This window comes from Cupressus sempervirens, chromosome 5 (assembly GCF_028749045.1).
Source record: "Cupressus sempervirens isolate cs-2001-9-10 chromosome 5, ASM2874904v1, whole genome shotgun sequence".
Lineage (NCBI taxonomy): Eukaryota > Viridiplantae > Streptophyta > Pinopsida > Cupressales > Cupressaceae > Cupressus > Cupressus sempervirens.
In genome coordinates this window covers 122,436,808-122,458,143 of record NC_143122.1, presented here as the reverse complement: position 1 = coordinate 122,458,143, position 21,336 = coordinate 122,436,808, and the positions used below count along the sequence as shown (strand labels likewise).

General features: G+C 37.5%; 1 protein-coding gene across 3 annotated transcripts in view; it reads left to right on the top strand.

The window, feature by feature from the left end:
- LOC149554813 (kinetochore protein SPC24 homolog) overlaps nucleotides 1-20,314 on the top strand; it is a 77,998-nt gene extending 57,684 nt beyond the window's left edge. For all 3 annotated transcript variants that reach the window (XM_089828827.1, XM_089828824.1, XM_089828826.1), the window contains 2 exons: nucleotides 19,252-19,325; nucleotides 19,782-20,314. In XM_089828827.1, the coding sequence (XP_089684953.1) occupies nucleotides 19,252-19,325; nucleotides 19,782-19,888 (181 nt within the window). In that variant the 3' untranslated portion in view covers nucleotides 19,889-20,314. The remainder of the gene's footprint in view (nucleotides 1-19,251; nucleotides 19,326-19,781) is intronic.
- The last annotated feature ends 1,022 nt before the right edge of the window (nucleotides 20,315-21,336 follow it).

The following is a 21,336-nucleotide window of genomic DNA, read 5'->3' as shown; positions in this document are numbered from 1 at the left end:
AGGTAGGTTATTTTGTGACTTTGTGCCAATCGAACCTGTTATGTGACGATATTTTCTTGATTTGATTGTGAGCTTTAATGCTTTGGTCAAGAGAGTTTTGAATCCAATTGTGCAAAATTTGATCTGCCTATTGCATTTTGAGCCAATTTGCACTTTTGAAAACTTTGTGCTGCAGGAGGACAAATTGTTATAGTTGGCAGTGGCTGCAATTACTTAGAGTTGAAGACTTTGAGCTTTCATTGTAGGTATTTTTATTAATTCTAAGAGTGTCTGGTAAGAGACTCTGTGCTTTACTAGGTTGGTGAAACATCTTGACTCGGAATATGAATTTACATCTTTCATGGTTCGTGCTGTAGTCGTCGTGTTTCCTGCCACGGCCGAGGTGTTTCAGTCGATCTTTTTGTTGATTGCAGATTGTGTGATTGCGGGTTATCGTTCTCTTCTCTTGCCGTGGACGACTACCATTTTCGAGCTTCTTCATTTGTGACGACTGTTGCAGACGTAACATTGGTTCTTCTGTGATTTTTCTCCATTTCACCTTTCGTGGCCGTGGGTTTTCCTGCTTGTTGTGCCTCTTGGTGGTGGATTTTTGTCACCAATGTTTACTGTGAATTCAACTGCTCCTGCTGGTGGGTTTTTGTTGTGAATACAGCTGGCCTTAGGGTTTTCTTACAGCTTCAAACCTTGGTCTATACTGGCGGTTACAATGACTATAGGCGATAATCAAACCATCGCATGCTAGTGTTTATCCGATCGTGTTTCGAAGCTGGAGAATGATAACAGCTTGCTGAAAGAATGAGTTTTGAATTGACAGAAGAAATTGCGAACCTCAAACAATCCACGAAATCAAACACCTTGAATATTCAACATTTTTCAGATACTTTCATCTCTGAAATAGTTGGGTTAAAATCCAGCATAGAGGTTGTCATTGAACAACTGGACGGGCTAGACAAAATCAAAGAATGACATACTGAAATGGCAACAATACACTCTTCTCTGATTGCGGAAATGGAACAGAATGTGAAATCATGGGCTTTGCTTTGCACCAATACAGATACTACTACCTTGAGGCTGAGTGTAGACATGATTGTCCAAGGAACGATTGATGACAAGCGGGTGTGGTGTGCACTTGAGGTCAACTTGCGTGTTTGTGGTCTTACACCCACTTTCGACCCTGCTGCTGTTGGACATTCCTTCCTCTCTGATCAACTTGGTATCTCAGATATTACCTTAGATAGATGCTGGTTTGGTATGGGGGACACCCTATTCAGCAAATTCTTCTCTTTTCCAGATAGGCTTCGTGCCCTTAGAGCGAAGAGAAAGCTGTTTTCTCTATTTATTTGGATGAAGATCTTACTAAGGCATAGGTTACAGAACTCAAACATGCTTGGGGAATTGTGGTAGATGCTAGGCGTGTTGGGAAATGGGCTGTTATTAGGAATCTTAGAGCAGTGGTTCGTGATTCTCCTCCTACTGGTTGGGTAGAGAGGACAACCTCCAAATCGGCATGACAATTTTGACAGCAGTCTGACAAGAGGAAGCCCCCTTCTCTTCTTGTCAACTGTTGGAATGGTAATGGCTCTTTATGGTCATTACCCGATCTTTTCCAGGATGCGGTGGGGTACTTAGATATTTTGGCTGTTACCGAGACTCATGAGAGCCCCATGCACCCTCTTTCAGGTTATCCTAGTTATCAATTGCTGTCAGTTTGTAGAGATGAGGTTCAGACTTCTGGTGGAGTTCGTGGGTCTGGGGGTGTTGCTTGCTTGGTTTGTGACGATATTTATAGTTTTGCTTTAGTTGTTCACTTTGACGCCTATGCCAGATTTATGTGGGTCTGGATTGGTCGGCGGAAATACCAACAGAGATATTTTTATTGTTGTTTGTTATTTTCCTCCGACCTCCTCTTCTTATGCTATTTATGTCTCGGAGAATGAAGATCCCTTTTGTGACCTTCAGGAGAGCATTTCACAATTTGAGGCTTTGGGTGATATTATTATTCTTGGAGACTTCAACGCTCAAACCAGGGATCTTCAGATTCCTTTGCATGATCGTGGTTCTGATTTGAACTGCATTTTTGAGTTAGATTCAACTACTATGAGCCTGCAGTGCACCTCAGAGGATGTTTTTGGGCCGCTTTCAGGTTATGGCTATCACCTCCTTTAGCTTTGTGAGTCTTCTGGGTTGTTGATTATGAACGGTTTATCCTTCCTTTCCGGATCGGACCTCTTTACTTGTTGGCCGCACTGTGGAGGTGCAAGTGTTGTTGACTATGTCATTTTCTCTCATTCCTTAATTTCTTCCATTCACAGTTTCACCATTTCGCGTCTCCCCTTGGCTGATCATGCTCTTCTTAACATTTCTATTTGTGTTTTATCCCACCGGTTGCACTCCTTCCAGTGTTCTCACTGCCCAGTTGATATCGTCTCCTTTCCTACTCGCTTTCATTACCCTGAGAGCGATGGTGTGCTTTTTACTTACCACCTTAGGAGACGTCTAATTCTTGCTAGCTTTAATGAGTTGCTTGTTGCCTTTGACATGTTTGATTCAGTTGCCTCTGCCATCTTGGATTCTGCTCTCCTTTCTATTCCTCATTGTTCCCCTCCCTCTCTTAGAGCTAAGCGTCGGAATACTTGTCCTATGAATAAATGGATTGATACTAATTGCAAAGCTTTCCATCGCTCTGTTTGCATCGCCTTTGAGACTCAGTCTCTTGCCTTCATCCATCTGCGCCATTTGTACCTCCATTTTCTTTGCCACAAGAAATGTTTTTTTGCTTCTTTTCAGTGCAGAACCCTTTGCTCCACGCTTATTCAGAATCCTTAAATCTTTTGGTGCACCTTTTTCCCTCGATGCTCCCCTCGTCCTCCACTCTCAACTACTACTCTCTGACCTCCCATTTCATTACACTTTACGACATTCTTGGGTAGCCACCTTTCCACTCCACTCCACCTTCTTATTGCCTCTTGTTCACCTACTCCAATATTATTGAAGCCATTAGATCTTTGAGATGCAGCAAAGCAGTTGATGAAGAGGGTTTCCAGGCATAACTTTTCAAACTTGGTGCTTCGGTTCTTGGATCTTACCTTCCTACACTGTTTAATAGAGTGGTTTGCACTGGATTTCTTTAATCCGGGTCTAGACATGTGGTTTACCCTATTCACAAGTTCGGACCTGCTTCCGATCCAGGTAACTATATAACTATTGCGATCAGACATACTTTTGCCAAACTTTTGTGCCACTGCTTTGAACACCATGTTATTTAGTGAGCTTGATAGAAGAGGCTGTAGAGCTACAGGGTAGGCTAGTTTTTGGGCAAACTATCAAACTATGGATCATGTTTTCACGCTGCGGGTTATCATTGAGGAGGCCAGACACCGCTCTCAGAAGGTCTATTGTTGTTTTGTGGACTTCCGTAAGGCTTTTGATTCTGTTGCTTGGTTGGCCTATTTCAGAGACTTCATAAGATTGGGATCTCAGATATGTTGCAGACTGCTATTATGAGGCTTTATGAGAGGGTAACTAGTAGGCTCAAGACTCCGGAGGGCTTTTTGAATTTGATTCAGAGCACCATTGGGGTGAAGCAAGGCTCTCCTCTTTCTCCAACTCTGTTTGGTTTGTATATTGATGAGTTGGAGGATTTCCTTGTGAACTCCTCTCAATCGGGTGATCAATGCTATTTGCATTAGGTTTTGATCTCCATTCTCCTTTTTACTAATGATGTGGTTCTCTTGTCCTCTTCTCCCGAAAGCTTACAGAGACTCTGGATGGTTTGGCTTCTTTTTGTGATTAACGACAACTTGTTAATTTGTCTAAGACTTGGGTTATGGTCTTTAACTGTTTAAAGACTTGTCTTCTTCATTTCTTCTTTCAGGGTCAGGAGGTTGAGATTACTTCCTCTTATATGTACCTCAGTGTGAAGTTCTTGGGGCCGTGCTTTAGTTTGAGGCCAGCTATTCAATCCAAATTTAGTAAAGGCATGGGTTCTCGGGCTTTGTTGGAAAGACAGGGCTTTAAGCATTATTTCCAGGATATTTCATCCAAGTTGTCCCTTTTGGACTCCTTGGTTTGTTCGACAGTTCTCTATGGTTCAGTGGTTTGGGGGCCTTCTCTTATTGCTTCTGATTGGGCTTCTATAGAGATGGTTCAGATGTTGATGTTATGACGTATCATAACATGTCATAGACTCAACCCTCACAACGTTGTCTTAGCTGAGTTTGGAGCTGATCCTCTCAAAGTTGCTGCCATTTTTGACTTAATTTGGTTTCTTCATCGGCTTCATGGTTTTATGGAGTTGGGTGTAGACCAACACAGATACTCTCATCTGGCATACTGTTCTTCTGTTGAGATTTTGAGATATGATACCTCCACTAAGTCTCATTGTTGGTACCTCTTGTCCACCTCATTGTTGGTTCGATTGGTATTGAGATAGATTGTCTTCCTCCTTATTAGTTTTCACTTGATGCTCCCGCTCAACTTCTCCCCTCATGTCAGAAGCTGAACGAGCATGTCAAACAAGATATTTACAGACATGACATTACCACTACTTGGAGTAATCCCTCGGGAGGTCTACGACCTAGGATGGCCTTCTATGCTGAGCATTTTCTTTAGATCTAGGATGGTATTATTGTTCGCCTTGCTTATCTCTACCGACACTGGAATCATGACTTAGATTTTCTTTAGGCTCATTTAGAGTTGGTTCTCACTGCCTCAGGGCTTGGGCCGACCACCATATGAATTGGGTTGATCAGATATGTCAGTTGTGTACTTTGGCAGAGGTTGAGACTGAGGTTCACTTCATATTTTGATGTCCTCTTTAGTATGAGATCAAAGGGAGATTTTACTGCCTTTTTAGAGATTGTTCTTCTCTTTCGATGTTCTTTAGCTATATTGATTAGCAACTTCTTGCACTTTATTTTCAAGAGGCCATTGATCTTCGAGAGATTACGCTGTAGTCTTTTATACCTTAATGGCGTACTTTAGACCAGCTCATTACTGCCTTTATCTCTCCCTTGTCTCCTCCATGAGGTTTGAAAGGGCCTTCTAGTACTTCTCATTCCAGATCGGTCAGACACTGTAGTTGTGAGGTTTTCACACCATTGCCCCAAAATTTTTGGGGACCCCCTTTTTTGGGCAAGCCTTGGCAAGTTTTTCGGAGTTGTCCAAAAGTTTTTGATTTCAAAATTTTACACTTTGGATGCCTTTGAACTAGGAGGGATGTAGTTGGATTTCTTTTTCACCTGGTCTTAACTTGATTTTCCGAAACATGTAATTTTATCCTTAGGCCAAACAAATTTTAAAGACAATTTTTGATGGTTAGAACAATATTCAGCAGGATAAAATGACAAAATTTGGACTTAGACAAATTTTGAAAATTGGATATAATTGTATAAAACATTTTCAAAATGAATTTTTTTAAAGATTTAATTGTTTTGGAAAACTTGAATCTTTTTTGGTGAAGAGAGGAAAATTTTGATAGTGAAATTAAAATTGGAAAATCAATTTTGGATGCTAGAAAAATGATTTATTTTGGTGAAAAATTAAAATTGCGTTGCAAAATTGAAAGTGGATTAATTGCAAAATCTCATTAAATTGGTTGAAAGATTGCCTAGAAGATTTTTAAATGTTGAAAGAAGTTGGTAAATTGGAATTGAAAATCGATTGTGGCTTGCTAGAGTTGATTTTAATGATATTTGAATTGCCAAAACGTGGTTAAATTAAAAATTTGGCATCTCTTAGGCTTTCATTGTTTTATTTTGCAATTTTTGATCACAATCGAAAATTAAATGGGTTAATTTCACTTTGAGCTAAGTAATTTTAGCGTGGCATTTAAATCTAGGCCATTAATAAAGGCACTAATTTAATTTTGTTCTCCTCCAGGGCAAGTCGGCTAGCTTGGAAGGACAAGGAAACTTTGGTATAAGAGGGGCTCCTCCCCTTCTTATCTCTTCATTCCATCTTCCTCCTCATGAGTTGGGCGAATTTTCAGGAAGAAGCAATTTCCAGCCTAGGCGATTTTCTTGTTGGAGCAGATTTTCCTTGATTGGCATCATTTTTTTCCTTCCTCTTGGGCAAATTTCTACCCTAGGTGATTTTGGGAGCAGATTTGGAATTTTTCTTTTGCTTGGGCGATTTCTTGGAGTTTGTTTTTCTTGCTAGAGGTTGCGAATTTCTGCCCTATATTTGGGCGATTTTATGTGGTAAAGGAGATACATGATCCAAGGTTTAATTTTTGGCAAATATATGGGCAATTTCAAGGAGACAAAATTCTGATTTTTGCTAGGGCATCATTATTTGCAAGGAGGCTTGAAATTTCTGAGATCTGATCCGAACTTGAAGAGGGCCCGATTATTGGTAAAGGCAAAATTAATTTAAATTCTACTCATTTTAGAGGTGAAGATTGTTAAAGGCGGATTCAACTTCTTGTTCTTGCTTGGTTTTATTTCCCTTGTATTCTTCTTGCATTCATCATCCCGTTGATAGGTTGAAGTTTGGAGAGATAAGTGTAGATTTCATGATAGGACACTTGGCAAGGTAGAAATAAGCTAGACCACCTTAGGTTGAAGTTGGGAGATATAAGTGTAGTCCATCCTAAGGTAATGAAGAGGTAGAAATAAGTGGTCCCACCCCTAGGTTGAAGGTTGGAGATTGATAAGTGTAGAGATAGGACGTAGCGAGGCAGAAATAAGTTAGATTCCATTGATAGAAGAAGGTTGGAGATCGACAAGTGTAGTCCATATCATTTAGAACGAAGGGGCAAAAATAAGTGTTTAGGATGGTAGATGTCAGTGCAAGCAAGAACCCAAAAGGGAACGAACACCAAAAAAGACAAGGAAGTCATGATTCCTAAGACCACCTTCTTTTCGAAAGTGAGGTGAATAAGTGACACCAATATCGATACAGTGAACATGATCTAGTTAAAGGACAGATTGAAGGAAGGACAGTTCTCAATGGCAAAGAAAATCTACAAAAGCAGAATTGTACATGCAATGGCCTTCTCTCCTACCTTGCCTTGTCCAGAATTGGTAATGGAGTGTGCATCTTGGTTTGATATTGTTACTAAGTCCATCATTTTTGATGAAGGGAAGAGAGTGTTGGCCAACATCGGTGGACAAGTGGTCGAAGAAGCATTTAATATCCCCTCGTACAAAAGCATGACAGTGGTAATGATGGATCAGGCAGCTAAGTCATTTCAAGATATTCAGGAAGCTTTCTTCATTCACCTAAAGCAAAATTGGTTACATGAAGGCAAGAAGGCAATTACCAGATCATCAAGGCTCATCGTGTCAGATTTCAAATCAGAGTATGGTGATCTCATTGTGTTTCTCAGCCGGATCATGGGCTTAGCTCAAAGTATGCAATTCGAAAACTGGATGTATTATTTTATTGATGAAATTAAAAATGGAAAGAGAAGATTTTATTGGGCTAGGATTATAAGCGAGAATTTAAAATTACAACTTAGGACCATACAAAATCAAAAGCAATTCTATATGGGGTCCTACCTTTTCTATTTGATTGCGAGATTGTATGAAAATCTTGGACTTAAGGCCTTAGGAGTAATTGGCAATGGGCCAGGACAATGTTTGGTGCATGAGTGCTATCCACAACTTCATTTGCACAACACAAAAGATTATAAGATGTTTTGTGATGCCTTTTCCATGAAAACGGTAAGGATATTGCAAGGGGCACTTGCTAAAAGACTCTTATCAGAAGCAAAAGCAAAAATTAAGAAGTATGGTAGTTGGTTCATCCAATTTTCACAATTCATTTATATTAGAGTAGCAGGAAGTATAGTTTGTCCCAAGAGACTTCCAAGGTAGCCACCCAACAAGTGAGTTTTGATGGAATTGGCTAAGCAATTGGAGCACTATGACAAAATGATGAAACTTAAAGGTGAGACAGGGATTACCTTCTCATTTGGAATTGGCAATGATCGTTGCCCCAATCTTAGTGCCTTTGCAACTACGGAGAAAGAATTAGAATGGTATCATCTTGCATGGTATACTTATCAAGGCATCTCATGGAGATACATTCAAACATGTTCCTACTATAGAGGATTTTTGGGTCAATGCATGAGATGACTTTCATGTGAGAAATCTAGCTTTCTCAAGATTGTTAGTGAACATGATGAGGGCAATCAGATGGAGAGGTCTTGATATTCTCGATCAACTAGAAGATGATGAAAATGTACTAAGAGAAGACTATGATACAGTGGATGGAACGAAGTGGAATCCAGTGGATTGGGATGATCATTAGGACCCTTCCTTGGAGGCAGTTACAAGGACAGTGGATCTACACACTGAGTCGTGGTATAATGAGAACTTAAGGAAATTACAAAGTTAGGGAGTACACCTTACTTATAAGAAGATGAAACCAAGGGAAGGTCCAACAAAATTAGTTGGATAGAAAGGTGAGGGCACTAGCTAGCAGCAAAAAATAGTTAAGAACAGGAAGAGAGGTTTGGATGTCGAGAAAAGTAAAGAACATCGGGAACCTCCAGCAAAGAAACAAAATGCATCACCATCAAGAGAGAGCATAATTGAGGCTAGAAGCCAAGAAGATAATACAAGTGGACAAGGGGCTGCGGTAGAGGTGAGCTTTAATTTAGATTCAAGTGGTTACAGTGATAGCTCCGAGTACTCTCCTCTCTCGGAGAACCAACATGGAGAAGATGTGACGGTCACTAGTGAAGAAGAGGATAGGCCAATTGATATTGAGGAAATGAGCCAGGCGCTCAAGGTCATTGGCGATGCTTTGCTAATCGAACCAAATCCAGATTTGGGGAGATGCACTGCACCACTGCGGTTAAGGCAAATGCTTATGCCAAGAGGTGAGGCAGTGATTGCTCAAACAATTGAAGATATCCAAGGATTAATCGAAAAGGGTGATAGCGAGAACCAAAAACAAATTGCAAAAATGGTGGCAAAGGTAATCAGGAGCGACAATGATGTCACCGAAAAGTTTAGATTGCTATACCAACGGTTAACAAGGCATTGAATAAGATTGTAGCTTAGGAATATGAGATAGTAGAGCATAACTTGGGAAGAATAATAGATGACATGGAATGTGAGGAGATCCAGGAAGACATCGTTTCAATCAGAGAAAGGTTGAGGAAGGCAAACGAAAGGATTGTAAAGTTGGAGGTCGAGAACAAGTATTAGAGAGATTGCCAATCTATCCTACAGTTGCACTAGACAACCCTTCCTTAAGACAGCGGGAGCAACATAGAAGAGATATTGACTCAGTTGCATGAAGTCATGGATTGGATCCATGATACCATCCAAAGTGGACGAAATTTCTTGCCTTCCTTTGTCTTGACATTCAGGTCATTGGTTGCTATCAGAGACAAATTTAGAATATTTGAAGGGGAGTGGAAGGATTTCCTTCCAGTCAAGGACTTAGCCATTCCCAAGCTATAGGTGTTCATTGAGCTACCAGAGAAATATTTGGAAAGAGCTAAGTTGATAGATGGAGGAGGATTGAGTACGATGGAGTCTTGGTTTGTTGCCTTGACTATCAAACTGAAAATACTTGAAGAGGTACAGAACGAGATTGCACAACACAGCCCAGGCGTTGACACTTCCATTTCAACCATGATATGCGATGTTGGGGCTGTGCTTGATTTTGAAGATATCAAAGAGGTGAACATCATTGAGACAGAATTTGGATCAAGATTGGATGAATTTGGGAAGGTTGCCATGAAGAAGAAACATTTGGGCACCCTTGCCTCCCTCAATGCCTTTATCAGATATGCGAAAGAACATGAGAAGGATCATTAGAAAACATTCCATGGAGCGAACAACATGATGAATTCAGTTGAGCTCAAGATGAAACATACACCTTGCCCTCCCATGAAGGAAGTCAACAACAAGCTAGCCAAGTTCATTACTTTGGCTTAAAAGATGAAAGAAAAGGGTAGAACTATATTAGAAGATCATTTGATGTAAGCCCAAGTGGCAAATTCTCCTTCTTCTTGGGTAGGATAGGTGTTTGATTTTGATTGGCTACCATTTTGGTGCCTTCTCCTTGGTTGCCACTTTTCTTTTTTTTCATTGGTCCATTGATGAGGTGGCATCTTTTCATTGGTTGATGGGATGGCAACTCTAATTAGGGTTTCTAGGATGCAATTTGGATTGTTGGTTTTGCCTCTTTATCTCTTCGATTGGTTGTAATTTTGGGCCTCTATATAAGGCCATTTGCTCTCATTTGTAAAGGGTCGGAGAAAATTGTTGCTAAGATAATACCAAATTTGCCTCTCTTTATCATTGTTGTGACTTGCATGGTGATCAAGAACATTTGGTGTTATTGCATGGTTTCTACTTCCAATAGTTAGAATCACATTTCCTTTAAAGTTAAAGTAGATTTTATTTCAAGAAAGTTAGTAAGAGTAAGAGTAGATGAATAGTTGCATGGTGATATTAGTGGATGTTTGATAGGGATCTATAACTAGGCCACTAGCATCCTAGCGGCTTGTTAGGAAGCCTTGTGTGGTAAACTAGTCCTTTTCCCTTGAATCATTGCATCTATGGAGGTAGAGCTGCCGGTTAGCTTTTATTAAATTCGATCCCCGTCCATTTGCTAATCTTTCCATTCATAGGAGTAAGAGTAGAGCAGTGAGTAGTCTAGTATTTGGAGCTTTGAGGAAGGAAGGAGAAGCATCATTGGTAGACACACACCCATCATCACCACCATCAACATTATCTGGCACTCGTATATTTTACAAACCCATCATCATCACCATCATTCCAAAACTCAAGTCATCCTTGAATGAACCACGTAACGCTGCCTATGTGCTTACCAGCAAATCACATCGATAATTGAGTCAGTATTCATAGGTGTAAGGAACATTGGAGTTATTCTCATGCCTTAATGAGTATTAACTTTTCAAGAGAGGAATTGAGTGTTTGATATCTAATATCAAGTGTTCAATTGCTATATGTTATGTAGTGGTACAAACTTGACATCAACAACTGCACCAGTCTCTCCAGGCAGCGATAGTCCTACTATGATTCTACACGACATTTTAAGACTATGGATCATTCATGGGTTTACCCCTCTATTACTGATTTCTTTGTGGCAAGGAAGGACCCTTAGTCCTTACCTAGTCTTCTTTCTTGTTTTGTTTCTTCTCAATTGCCGTTTGGTGCTTCTGCTTTAGTCGGCTCTTTTGTTTGTGTGCTCAGTCTCAAAAACCGTGTTGGTTTTTCGTGGACATTAATATTATTATCTATCTTATCTACTTAAATCCTAATTTAGGATAATTGCAGGAGACTCTGGGTCCTGTACTTAGTCCACAAATATAAAAAATAAACTGCTGCTCTTGGTGTTTTTCTTACATCAATTCCAAGGTCACTGGTTTATTGTAGCAATAAAACACTTTTTTAAAGATAGAAAGTAGTAGTTGTCTGCAAATCATTTCTGAAAAAAGAGGAATTGATTAAGAGAACCACCCCTTTTTGTAATTTTAGTTAAGTTACTATTAAAGCCACCTACGGTAAGAAGTGAGCCGGTAAGAAGTGAGCCTCCCTTATTGTTGAGAGGAGAGAGAAATCTCATGAGACATTGCTTGAAGTCACAATTGTGTAAGTTGTGGTCAAAGTGATGTACAAGATTTATAGCCAACAAGTTTGTTTTTGTTTTTGGTGTAATGGTCGAGTCTGTGTGAGTCTCGTGTCCAAGTCCGAGGGATCAAACTTTGATATACATTTAACTTTATAGTATCTCTTGTCTTTTTGCATTGAAAAGCTCTAGTCACAAGTATTGCATGCATGTGATCCATTATCAAGAAGCATGTTTCCAAATGCAGCTTGCATTTGGCATTAGATATAAATGAATAGTAGATTTGTTGTTAGTAAACCAAGTATCCACCAACTTACTAGTTGTAGCATGCAAATGGTTTTGATGTAGGTGTATTAAAGCAACTATATTAAGCCAAGAGAACTCTATATCAAAAGCATGAAAATTACCAATGAGCATGGCTGCTAATATTTCTTGTGTTTCAACTTATTGTAGAGACTCTAGTACATGAAATGATATATGTCATTTTGATACATAATTTTGAAATATAATTTTGCATGTCTTCAAGTGTTATTATTAACTTCCCAATTTCTCAATTAATTGCTGGTTGCCACTGCCATGTAATGGAGTGGCAGTTCTTGAAGAAAAGTATATATTAAATGCTTTTTTCATGAAAGCTTTTGGAATGGATTGTGTACAACTTTTTTGATCATCAAAGTTTCAGATCACACTACGGATCCATCATTAGGATGCAAGCGAGCAAGGAGAAGAAAATCGGTATGTAAGCTTTCATGTAAGTTACCATCTAGCATCAGTGTGGGAATTAATTTTTCAATTTTCAATAGCATTGAATGATTTTTGCCATCAAATATTAATTTATCCAGTCTAATTCATTATAATGCCTTTCATGGCCCTGATAGTACAGATAAAACAAGATAAACTATAATAAGAATTTAAGCTTGTAAATATGTGGTGCAAATATAACTCTTTGATCAATTTCCCACTTAGAAAACCCTTTCTTTCACAAAAGTTAATAGATTATGAGAGATCAGGTTGTTGAGGTTTAAAGATTGCTTTCTGGAAATGTAATAACACTACCATTGTTATTGTTCTGTTCCAAATGCAAATTTGAAGACTTATTAATATGAGAGGAGGAGACATGTCTCATGAAGAGACATGTCTCTACGGTTAATCATCATTAAATAATAATAATATATTAATAATATCAATAACCATATATATATATATATAAGAATATTTGTCCAAATGATGATTTACCATCAATCATGTATCTCATGATCAAATCAATCCGATTGAAGCTACAAACTTAACACTCCCTTTCAGCTAGGGAGGATTGTTATAGAACACATTATGCTCTCAAATATATGAAGAGATATCATCTCAGTACGATATTCCTGGATTGACATATTTAAAGATAGCAACATATCCATCAACTTAGATGTTATCATTCAATATAATCCGAAGTTTGATTCAACAAGAAATATCAATCATATGATATTCATCATACTTATATTCTTTTGGTATGTGCACCCACATCAAATCCGCGATGCCTACCAAAAGAATATGTTATATTATAGTAGGATATGAGTTCTTTGATTTCCAACACTCGGGACAACAACTTAATGTAATGTATTAGATAACAAGAAATCACAATGTCATGGTCTCTATCATGCCAAGTATCATGATCTTTGGCACTCCGGGACAACAACTTAATGAAGTTTGATCATGATACATTTGTTATCATGACTTTTGGCACTTTGGGACAATAAATTAATGAAATCTGTCATGACAATAGGTCAAACTATTGATAAGATCGTCACCTTACAATAGCTACCTTATATATATCAATGAAAGGTTGCCACTTTCTTGACAGAATCCACATATGCAAAATAGTAACCACCATGAACCAAGTCAGAGGGTTGAACAAGGGCTTTCACCTTAACTTCTCTCTCACAGAGAAGATATCATTCACAAAGGATTGCACCTCGAAATTCTCCCTCTGAACAATGATCCTAGGAAGTCAAGTTCTGTAGTTACTCCCTTAGAGGCTCTCTTCCCCCAAAGATGCCTGTCAGACTCCCTCTAAATCTGATATTGAGCTTCTGACTTTTTGGTGATAAGTCATTACTTCCTGATGATGTACGCATGAGTAGGCCCATCAAAATCATGCAGTCACACATGTATTTCTAGACTCTCTCTGAATATCAATCTTCTAAGCTCCTACGTTGCCTTCGAAGAAGTGTGAGACTCCCTCTTAATATAGAAGGATACTCATAATCTCAATCATTAAGGATATTCGCTTCAAGAGCCTTAATTTATTTAGCCTGATCATCAGATGACTAATGAATTCTAGATCACTGTCTCTTTAGAGCTACTAACATAAGATTGAGTCTGCTCAATATTTGGTAGCCTGTGTAAAGTACCAACCTTCTTTTCCTGCAAGAACATCCTCAAACATAAAGGAAAAGATCAAGGCAAATAACTCTTATAGTATGTATAGCACTACAAATAGGAGAGAGACTACAATGAGTAGATAATATAAAAAATAAGAATACTTATCTGCACATGAGGGTCTATGGATATTTGTGAGTGGAACATCTCTTTTCTAAAGATGATTCAAGTGGAAATGAAACATTTGTTATTATTTCCCACAATATAAAATTCCCACTCTTATATTTTTGAACAACATTATGTTCTTTTTTTTCTTTGCAACAAATTATCCCTCAAGATGCTCATTAACATCCTTCCCAATGCAATTTGCTTCTTTGTCCAAGCAATCCAAGTACTTCTCGTTTGAAGTACCACTTGGTATCGATACTGATGCAGGAGCATCTTGGGTTTTCTCGGTGACTACTTTGGAGTTCATGGGAGGAGGCTCAGTAGTTGCTTTCGAGGGTGCTTGGATTGGTACTCGATCGAAGAAGGATTGGTGCTCGGCATGCTTTGGGAGCTCAACATGTATCGGGAGTTCGGCGATGCTTGGGAGTTTGTTGTCACTTGGCAGTTTGTTGGTGCCGATTGGAGTTCTTGGTGCATTTTGTGCATGTAGCGTATGATCGTGTCGTGGATCAATTGAAGAGTTTGTGTGGACCTATTTGTGGTCTTGGTTATCTCTCTTATGTGCATTTAAATTTGTATTGTAAACTTGGGGCTTGTCCTAAGTATTTATGTGTAATTATCGTGTGTTAACTGCAGGTTAATGTGAGGGATAACGTTTTTGTATTTAATGTTTGTTGCAAGCCGACTTGTGGCATTAAATATGTATTTAATGCAAGGGGTTTATTTAATTTGTAATTGCTAGGCCGACTTGTGGCTTAGTTGGGTATAAGTAGGGGGTCTTGTGGAGTCTTTTAGTCATTCATTCATGGAGTGATTCATTCATTCGGAGGAGCGAGTCTAGAGAGTAGCTGAAGGGTGAGTTTTCCTGAGTTTGTGGATAGAGCGCTGAATGTGAGGTAGTTTATAGTAGGATTGTGGTGGAGTTGCGAGTTTGGATTAAGGACCTAGTGGTTGTGGTTTAGAAACAAGGAGGTTGCTTGGTGGCTTCTGAGCACAAGTTGAGTTCTTGGAGGTTTCTACTAGATTGATGTTATGTTACAGATTTGGGCTAGTTGGGATACGATTGAGTTGAATCTTGAGGGATCTTGCAAAACTGTTTTTGTAATTGTTGTTGTAGTTGGCCCTAACCCGGAAGGCCTTACAACTGGGCATATTGCATGTAAACAATTATTTTATAAATAAAGAGTTGTGATTTGGTATCATATCTTGCATTGTTGTTATCTTGTGTTGTGTTTCTGCTGTGTGGTTATTGTTGAGGGCTAGGAAATCTCCTTTGGGGATTCTCTTGCCTTGCACTACGTCAGATACCCTTCATTGTATGCATCACCTTGCTTAAAAATCTTGAGGATAGATCTCACATAGTTTGGAGACAAGCTTGATGTATCTCTTATGGACCCTTGTATGAGTAAGGATATGAAATGGCAAGTTTCTTTGAAGGTCAAAGTATTTGTACTCATGTCATACAAAACTCCTCCAGTTTGAAGCCACACTTTTGTTCTCAGTAGATGTGGAATGCTGGTGAAGCATGACCATCCTAGATTTGTTCCCTTGTGTCTAATGCTCTATCAAGTCTGAAACCTCAACCATTTACAATTGTATTCTCCATTAATACTTGAAGGAGTTCCAAGTATATCATGGACCATTGTCTTCTCAATGTCTTGTATATACTAGTGGCTCCTTTGTAAGCCACCTCTTCAGATTTCTTAGTGGAAGTATATTAATTCACTGTAATTTGATTTTCAGACTATTTTCACCTCTTTAATAATCATAGTTCTTAATATGTTTATGATCAATGTTATCATTGTAATGTCCCATGTTGGGACTAAGAGACATGCTTATCAAATTATAATCATTTTGATGTCACTTGTAGTTTCTCTTTATTTGAATTGTTAAATTTATGGGATTATACACTTGTAACTTAATCACAATGAAGTATTACTCTCTATAATGTCATTGAATGTATGATTGGAGATTATTTTTTCACCTATTAGCTCTTTCCTAGACAATAGATCATTGACCATAATGATAGTCTTATCAATAATTTGTTCTTAAATAGGCTATGTACTGATCCTAATCTTGTCACATTTGGGTGACAAATCTCCTTAATACACATCTTAACAATAATATCATTCTATAACTGAATTGGTGTGACTGTAAGATCACCACTGCTGTAATGAGTATTTAGATGATATGTCACTGACCTCAGATCGGTTTATCCTTGACTATGTGAAATTCTATTCATGAAATGATCTTCGTACGACACAATGCTTCCAATTACGAGAGTGATCTGTATAGGACTCATAAGAATGATCGAAAGAAGGGATGGAATTAGACCACCTGTGATCAACCATCATAGGAACCATCTCCAAGAAGATTACATTGATTCCTTTATTCCTTTTAACAACCTGATCATTATTTAATTTACAGGCACAAAATCCCAATCTCCATCGTGTTACATATTGTCACGAAGATGAACATGACAAGTTACATAGTGATGTCTCTTCATAAATTCCAAAATAATGTCCTAACTCTCTCAAGGTGAAATGCTACTTGTATTAACATCCTGCAAGTATAATCTATCTTAGGCTTTAGTAGTAAGAGAAAAAACAACGATGTTTTATATCTACACAGATCTGAAAATGGGGTTGAGAATTCTGCAATTATTGGATTGAATGCCTGACATCTTTCACCTACATGTAAAGGTGGCATTTTTATAAAATTTCCCATTTAAGCCAGTTCAACACACAGATGGCTCTTTTCCACATAATCTTGCTTCGCACCATTGCTTATGTGATGGTCATCCTTCCTCCATACTATATCCCGACTGGAATTCGTTTGTATGTCCTGTGGGACATTTTCCTGTAATCTATTATTCTTGTTCTCTTAAGTTCTTTTGATATTTCTGTTCGGTATTTTCCACGATGACTGTGTATTCCTTCACACGAGGTGTATATATGCCCTCTGCATAGATGGTTCTTTGAGCAGTGGTCCCCTAAATATATTTATTGTAATGAAGGTACATTATTATTCATCTCTTCACTGCAATATATGTTAGTTCCCACTGATGTCTTCTTCCTTCTTAGTTGATACCTAATGAAGATTCTATATCCTTGTCAATATACTGCACGTGTTGACTGAAGTGGATTGGCAAGTCGTCTCCGCATATCTAGGTAAGGATAGTGTTTGTCGTAGATGTATTGAAAATGGATAATAGGCTATTCCAGTGCGAATTTTATCTTCTCTACCTTCCTTGCATATATTCCAACCTCCATCTTGTTCTCCGTCTATGCTTTTTTTTTTCCCCCTATTGCTCACTGACTGTATATATAATTATTCATTCTCATCTTCCCTGCTTACTCATGAGCTCTCTGCAATCCTCAAGGGTTGGGTGTTTGATGTTACAATGTTCTAATCAATGGCTCAATGAAGTCCCTGTTGTGTACTGCTTCACTTCTTGACTGTCTTATATATCCCCCTGTACGTTGGGACACCATATCAAAACCAATATATATATTTAATCATGTTCGACAACTCCAGAATTGGAATATCGTCTTGGGCGGCCTGCTTCCTATATTGATCCCTGTATTTAATCCCAAAGCATGTATCATTGGATTGTAATTGTCTCTTCCCTGTATCTGTCGATGAATATATGTGTATCCCTCCCAATTGGTATAGAATTTGTTTTTTCCTTGTATGTTTTCATCTGTCGTTACTTTCGTTCCTCTCCTATTATATATTTAATTTTATCCCTATATATTCTTTCTGCAATAATCCTCTGCACCGTTTGGTCACAAGGAGACAAGTGCTGATAATAGAATTGTTGAATCTCATATATGAAAGTTATCCAAGCACTCATTCTTTCTTACATTTGCGGTTTGGCTCTGATACCATGTTGAGGTTTAAATATCGTTTTCTGCAAATGTAATAACACTGCCATTATTATTCGTGTGTTCCAAATGCAGATTTGAAGACTTTTTAATATGAGAGCAGACATGTCTCATGAAGAGACAATGTCTCTACAGTTAATCATCATTAGATAAGAATAATATATTAATAATATATATATATATATTTTATATAAGAATATTTGTCTAAATGATGATTTACCATCAACCATGTATCTCATGATCGAATCAATCCGACTGAAGCTACAAACTTAACACAGGTATTGACTGTACACCAGAGAATAGGGACCAATACTGTAGAATAAATTTGATTGCTTGGAAACATCGTTGTAGCAAGTACTGTGGATTTGTAGAATGTTTTGAATTGATAGAATTTAAGATGCATATTTGCACGCTTGTCTTAGAGCATCAAATATGAATTTTCCCTTATATCAGCTCAAAAAAGAAGAAATCGTCCCTTATACTAAATTCACAAGATTTCATTACGGTGGAATTCTCATTCTAATCCTTGATCTTTTTTATTTGCCTTTCTGGGCACTGCCATTCTGGTACTTATTGTGTAAATTGCCTGTTGGTCAAACTGTAGACATGTATACACCCTTATCATGGATATGCGGTACTGAACTGTGAAACTTTGGAATATGTAAGGTTGATCTCAAGCTCATTTATCTAAGCATTCATATTATCACTTGATTTTTATTGACACACAAGCACGTTTCCTTCATTTTTTATACTAACACATATCAATCTTAATATAGATCGGATATTGTACATAGTGACATGTAAGAGTCTCTTGGTGCGTATCAGATTCTTGTTAAGATTAATTTTTTCTAGGTTTTAAGAGTCAGGAATATGTATAAAAACAGTGGCTTTCAATGTTACTCACCAATACACCCACACAAGAAATCCAAGGTAATGTGTGTAGGATACTCTTCTGAAATCAAATTATAAATATTTGAAGTCCTTTAATGCAATGAAAAACAAGGAGGTTGACATTCTGTCCTCCGCTTGCCTATGCCATTAAGTAATTGGTTACCTTGTTGGGAAACGTTTGGTCTCTTTGTGGTAAAACTCTGGATAATGAAAAACTATCCATCTCCCATGCAAATAATAATAGTAAATACTAATCAAGGTGTAAATGTAGGATGCCATTGTATGTCAGGCTTCTGTTTAAAATAACTTCATTTCTTTTGGTTGATTGGTCTTGCTCAACAAATTGCTCATATACTGTTAACGTTAACAATTGCAGGTATGAACTTTCTTTGTTTGCGTCTATTTCAAGAATCATTCCAGATTTAAGTGTAACAGATGAGTACATGGGTCGTATCCTTTTAACAATTGCATATTTAGGAGGAATTTGTGGCTTATTTGGTTATTTGATTTATTCCTTTGAAACTATTACATATGGATATTTTTCTTTAATTTGAATTGTGTATGAATTAGTTGCTCCATTAGTTTCAGTCTGATTGTTCTGTCACTCTCCTTTAGTTGGTTTTAATGCAAAAAAGTTTTTGTCCCAACTCTTGTATATCACATACAATTTGAGCTGAAATTATCTGTCCAATCTTAGAATATCTTTTAAAATAAGGTGAGACATATTTTAGGAGTGTATTTAAATGATAGCAAGGAGTAGAACTTTGAACGTAAGTCTCTTTTTAGAACTTGTAAAAATATAGCAGTCACGGAAAATAGCTATGCGATGTATTCATGGCATTTTTTTACCATTAATTTAATACAATAAATTGCTGCATGTATTATGTTTCCTTCAACAATTCTCAGATATTGTAGACAGGGAGAGGCAAAAAATAGAGAAGTTCGAGTTTGATAAGACTAAGATGTCTGGCGTTGAGATATGTAACAGACTCTGGCAGATGGCCGACTCTTAAAACTGAATATGGTTAGCTGTGTAGGTTGGAAAAGCAAAAAATTTCAGGGGTTGTAAGCCGGGAAGAACATTATTATCTGTAGCGCTCATTTCTTGTATACGAGGTACTGTACTAAGAAGCATAATAACAGCATTGAGAAATTCATATTTGTTTTAAACTTATTTTCGTATTGATATCTTTGTGGAGATTTTCTCCCCTTTTGTTGGTTTCTGTAACCCCTATGGAATCTGTTGGCCTTTCTTAGAGAATTTCCCTATAGTCATGCAATCTTTTGCTCTCATGATGATATGTAAGAGTGATGCGAAACACCATGGAAAAAAAAGGCTTACAGTTTTTACAGAAGCTCCTCATCTATCTAATTGACAAATCTCATGTAAATTGATTTTCTTCTTTACGTAATCAATGCCACGTGGTCTTATTTAAATATATATTTTAAAAAGATAGTCGGATATATGACAATGTCATACACAACTACGATAAATGAGGCTTTTTAGTAGTATAGTGCCACTAGTTAGCCATTTTAAAACCTGCTTTCAAACATTATATGTGGCAATAGTTTCTTAGGTCCATCTGCTGGCCAATTTAAAACCAGCTTTCAAACATTAAATGTGGCAATAGTTTCCATGGGAAATATTTTCAAGTTTTCATGAGCACTTTATACTGTAGAGTTTTATATCCTTCAAAACGAACACGTGATTCTAACTTATAATCCAGCTAACATTGCTTTCAAATTGTTCAATTAATTATGGAAAACACAAATAGAGTACAGGCATTTAAATCTTTGAGCGGAGGCAAAGGTAGATTCTGACTACATATCACAAGGTATGTCCGATACTGTGCTAAAAAATATGTACGGCTAAAATACTTAAGAGTTGGAACAGTTCTCTACGATAACAAAATTTTCACCTGGATGATTAAAGCTCCAATAGTCTCTTCAAACTATAATAAAATAAAGTAGTTCCAAATTGATGTCTCTTAGTATTTTTTAATGATGTATTTAAGATTGTATACCAGTAATTTAATATTGCATGGTGACACAATACTAGTATATAGATTAAAAATAATACAATAATTCCTTATTAATTTGACAACATAGGAAAAAAGATTTAATAAACCAGCATGATTTACTTGTGATGGATTTCTTGAGCATGCAATGAAAGACAACTTTGTTCATATAGGAGTGGGTGTGCTTATTATAGCTTTCAAGATTCTTTGTCGATGGTAGTTATTTCTTCATTGGTTCCAAATTTAAAAAATGAGAGGAAACGTTAGCGCTCCTTGAAGATTTGAAACTCATTTCATCTTTGAAGAGCAAGGTTTTAGAGGTAGAAGGGCATTCCCAACCCATTATACTTGGTTATGTGATATATAGTTCATATGATTGGAATCTTATACAATGTTATTGAGAAGTGAGATTGACTAGTAGTGGAAGGCAAATGAAAAGCAAT